The sequence below is a fragment of the Arachis ipaensis genome, chromosome B02, assembly GCF_000816755.2.
Source record: "Arachis ipaensis cultivar K30076 chromosome B02, Araip1.1, whole genome shotgun sequence".
Taxonomy (NCBI): Eukaryota; Viridiplantae; Streptophyta; class Magnoliopsida; order Fabales; family Fabaceae; genus Arachis; species Arachis ipaensis.
This window is the reverse complement of record NC_029786.2, coordinates 107663839-107668771: the sequence shown is the minus strand read 5'-3', so window position 1 is coordinate 107668771 and position 4933 is coordinate 107663839. Positions and strand designations below refer to the sequence as shown.

At 32.4% G+C, this 4933-nt stretch overlaps 1 protein-coding gene across 1 annotated transcript; it reads right to left on the bottom strand.

Annotated features, from left to right (window-relative positions):
* LOC107626406 lies at positions 1028-4070 on the bottom strand. The gene is made up of 4 exons (XM_016329281.2): positions 3453-4070; positions 2267-2334; positions 1971-2150; positions 1028-1428 (listed from the first exon to the last, which is right to left on the bottom strand). The coding sequence occupies exons 1-4, from the start codon at positions 4012-4014 to the stop codon at positions 1261-1263; spliced, it is 978 nt and encodes a 325-aa protein (XP_016184767.1). The 5' UTR covers positions 4015-4070; the 3' UTR covers positions 1028-1260.

Below are 4933 nucleotides of genomic sequence, written 5' to 3'. Positions count from 1 at the left end.
AACAATTTAAAATTAAAAAATAATAACTTAAAGTCTTAAACAAAAAAATAATTTATAATTTATAAATATAACTCTAAAAATTTCTAGTGATGACACCTAAGCAAATAAACTCTCAGACGTATGAGCTCCACATCAGCATATGAGCTTTCCGTTTGTATTACTATTACTAATTACTAATTATTAATTACTAATATGAACTCTCCATTTGTATTACTATAAAGATAAAGATAAAGATTTTGAATTTAGATTAAGAAATGTCGCGGTTCACACTCTATATCATCGTTTAGACGGCACTTCTGTAAGGGACTAACGGAAATATACGTTTTCGAATTTCAGGGATTTAATTGGTCATTTTTAAAAATCAAAGACTAGAGTAGCAGTGTGAAATTCAGGGGCCATTTTGGATATTTACTCTTATTTTAATACATGTTTTTACAATTTATAGTTTTTTATTTTTTGCACATGTTCTTTCTTACTTCTAGTATTCTATAATTAATTAATTATTATTTTTAATACTTCTATTAGGCATGATTTGTAAATCTTAAGAGCAATCCGCAATCCTAAAAACAATCCACAAAAAAGAATCGTATCTACTACTCGAATTAAAATCATTGATACAAATTTGGTCGACACCTCTTGTCGAGGTCAAAAAACCAAAATCCAGCCAAAACATACACAAAATTATAAACAAGTTGTAAACCTTTATTTTCTTCAAGAGAAAATTTTGGAGCCAATATTGCACAATTAACATTCAACACAAGAAAAAAATTATCTAAAACTCTTAAAAACAAGAACATCCAAAACTCAATTAGAAAAAATATTCAAAATTTAAACTCAACAAAAACTCATTTTTAATGAACTTCATAATGGGTTTGTTTAGCAATTTATTATAGTGTTGATTTCTTAACATTACTCAGGTTGAAAACTGTTTTGCTACTTTCTAGCCAAACATAGGAAGAAAAAATAGTGTTAAAAATGTTATTTAAAATAAAATAAAATAGCATTATTCCCCTCCAAATTTGGTCAACCAAAGAAATCGTATGTAAAGCTTTTACTTTGCAATTTCAAGGCCAAGGGATTCAGATCCAAGGCTTTGATGAACTAAACAGTGAAATAATAATGCTTTATTGACAATCTAAGAAGACAACTAAATTTAATATATGCAAAATCAAGGAGGAATGTAATAATTTTGATTAAACCTTAATATTTTGATTAAGATTGTATTATGATGGAAAAAAATGATCATAAGTAGGAAACTACTTAAGCCAAAACATCTGTATCACGAATAATCTTCATTGAAGGAAGAACAATTGCAGCTACTGGTTTATGTGCATATCCACCACCTTCATCTATGATCAATCTTAAGCCTTCTACATGGAGTTTTCCATGGTGACCACTAACAATGATGGTTGGACTCGTTCTTAGTTCCTACCAAAAGAATCAAAGGTGCAAATCAGAAGTTACAAAAGCAATTCAAAAAGAAAAGGTTAATTTCAAAGAAAAATGCTACATATATATCAAGAATCAGCCACCATATATTTGTGTATAAATAAATGTGTTGTTTAATTTATCTTCAATGTATATTTTGTATTTTAACATGTATTCTATATGAATAGTTGATTTGATGGCTGATTTTTTATGTATACGTAGCATGATTGAATTTCAACTATATACATATGCATATAAAAAATAGCATCAATTAGGTATGTTCCTTTCAGCTTACTTTAATAGCGTCTTGTTAAGTATCTAAGGAAAGTCGATAACTGTAAGGAAGAACAACTCTTCTTAAATACGAACATTAAGCATCTCATACTATCCGATACAGGACTTTGGTCACCCCATAATACCAAATCCGTAACATTTCTCAGATTTGAGGTATGCAAATAACTTTTTTCAAAAGTTGAAACAAACACAGCCTAAATCCTCAGCAAGTGTATTATTCTTTGATTAAAGAAACAGCATGCTATTACCTCTGGAATCTCCCATACATTCATTCTTCCACTAAGCTGTGGTACCTTAGGCACTCGAGTATCGCGAGATTTCAACATTTGCAACTGCTGTTTCACATCCACTCCTTTCTCTAAACCGGCATGAACAGCAATCAACTTGCAGCATTCAACTCCATCTTCAGTGTTCACGAAGACATCGTCCTAGTCAAGTACGAAACAGTAATTTCAGCAGCAAATTATTCCTTCCATCGACGATTATTTGGAAAGGAAATAATGATTTGATGTTCAAAATGCTGACAAAGAAAGTTAAGCCGCACCTCTTCATGGACCCAAATCAAATCGGCAAGAAATTTCTTGTGCGAATCAGGAACAGCCTTGATCAAATCTGAACCAAAATCATTGCCCCTCAAGTAGAGATAAAGATAATAACTCTCAAATTTTCAAGAAAGGGCTATATATACAATCCAAACTGGTACAGAGTAGTATTCATTCATAGCACTGAAAATAATCCTTATGCTAAGAAAAGAAAACTCTCAACAAGCAAGGTTTGTCTCACTATTTGGGATTAGTTGCATAAATCAAACAACCCCATGTATAAATCATGATCATAGTAAAGTAAATCCACAGAAATCTACACCTATCTTAATGGTTTCTTTCACCTATGAAATTTTCTTCATTTTCTTCTATCCCAAAAGACTATCACTACCCTCCATAATCTATTCTTCTTATACCATGATTTCTAGAGGTCTTTCTCTAATACATTCATTATTACTATTAATTAACCTTGCACCAAACATTTTCCCTCAATTTGTGTTATTCTTGCTCACTTTTCTCTATCTCTTCCTAATTTCCTCATAACCTACATGAAATATACATAATTGAAAAAGCATGTTGTATAAATAACAGTTTAACTTTGAAGCACGGACAGCTTAAAACGTTTTACAGAGATCCAATCATATAAGTTCTTTTGGATGATCATTCATGCGATCAAATATAAAATACCTAATACTATCAATCCTACCATAGTACCATATAAACTATGACTATGACATATATAAACTAACTCGACACACAATTGTAACTAGTTTGTTGGATAGTTTGAATTTAATTCCGATGAAAAGTTACTCTAAAGCACATCAGCAAAATACTACTAATGTGATTGGACGATTATATAAAACATGGAAAAGTCTAGGAGGCGAGCAACTTTTGTGTTTTTTGGCCAGCACTTAAACATCAAAACAAAAGTGAGTGATTTTCTATCATTAAATGTAATCTCACACCATTAAAAGCACTATTGATGACCAATTGATAGTTACAAAACACCAAAATTGCTGGTCCCCTAGCATTCCTCATAAAACATTATACAACGTGCATCCAATTACGTAACGTCAAACAACTAATGTGATTGCACGTTTGTGTAAAATGCTTGCAGCATCAAAATTAAACTTAGTTTCAATGAATATGAGTTACTTTAAACTTTGATAGTTTAGAACTAGCAGTTACCTGCAGAACCATGAGGAACACCGTAGGACTCAAAGGTGGGTGCTGCATCATAAATTGAACCCTGATACTCGGTTCCTTTAACGGTATTAACCTTAACAGTGATGTTCCCAGCCCACCTTCTTCCTTGCAAATGCATCTCTTCATATCCTTCTCCCTTAAACCACCCTTCCCTCTCTTCACTCTCCTCATACTCCCTCCAACCGCCGCGAAACCCTTCTCCACCCGCCGCCGGTGGAAGCACTCCCACGAACGCCGCAAACGCGAAATCGTGGTTTCCGGCGAGGAAGATATGGGTTTGGTTTGGGTATCGAGATGGAAGGGAGATGAGGAAATCGATGACGTCACGGGTGTTGGGGCCTCTGTCGCAGTAATCGCCGAGGAAGATGATTGTGGCGGTTTTGAAGTCGTGTGGGTCCGTGGCGGTTTCGAGGTTGGACCATACGTTTTGGAGCTTGGTTATGTAGCCATGGATGTCACCTATGCAGATTACGAGCTTCTTGTTCTTGTTGGTCGTGGATGTTAAGGTGGTTGAGGTGGTTGTTGTGTCTGAAGATGAAGACATAGTTATCGGTGGCTACTACTTTGCATTGCAGCTCCAAGTTCATGTGTGACATTTAGGAAGATAAAAAAAATTGTTTTTTTTTATCTGATGTGGGTTGGGTTGGGCTTCAATGTTTTTTTTCTTAACAAACGAAAGCTTACAGATCAACATTTATACAATACCGACAAAAAATCAACATATACATTTTCGGTAGTTCAAATTTCGCATGTAGTAAATTGTAACTCATTAAGACATTAATTAGCGGCAAGTCTTTAAATGGAGCTTCAATCCACGCCTACAAGCCTGTAGGATTCCTTGGGAAACAAAAAAAATTCAACACATATGATAAATTAGTTGTTAGAATTTTATTTTTTAACAAATGAAAGTTTAAAGATCAACATATATACATTATGAGAAACAAATCAACATATATATAGTCTCGAGGATTCGAATATTATCTTGTGTATATACTCATGCAGTAAATCATTGATTAATAACAAACTCTTAAATAGAGTTCTTGAATCGTAATGGATTATACTTTTAGAGATACTGTAAGAACCAAAAAACAAATATTAATATACATGATAAATTGGTTGTTAGAAATTTTTTTTTATTGACACTAAAAAGAGTTTAATTGTTATCTATATCCACTAATATTTTTAATTTAAATTAGTCTTACATAGCAAGTAGTTGAATCAAATAGTTGGCCATACATGAGTGAATGTATGTAAATTAAAAGCCTTTGATCTTAGCCATGAATACTTTTGATTGTTAAGTTAAATCCCCTATATTAAAATAATAGAACCTTTTTTTTTTCCTTTTCTAATCTAAATAATACTAGACTTTTGGGATTACATTATTTTTGTTAATACTATACAGTAATATCTTACTACTTGTTGATACACTTTTCTATAATGTAACTTAATCCAACTTAAGAACA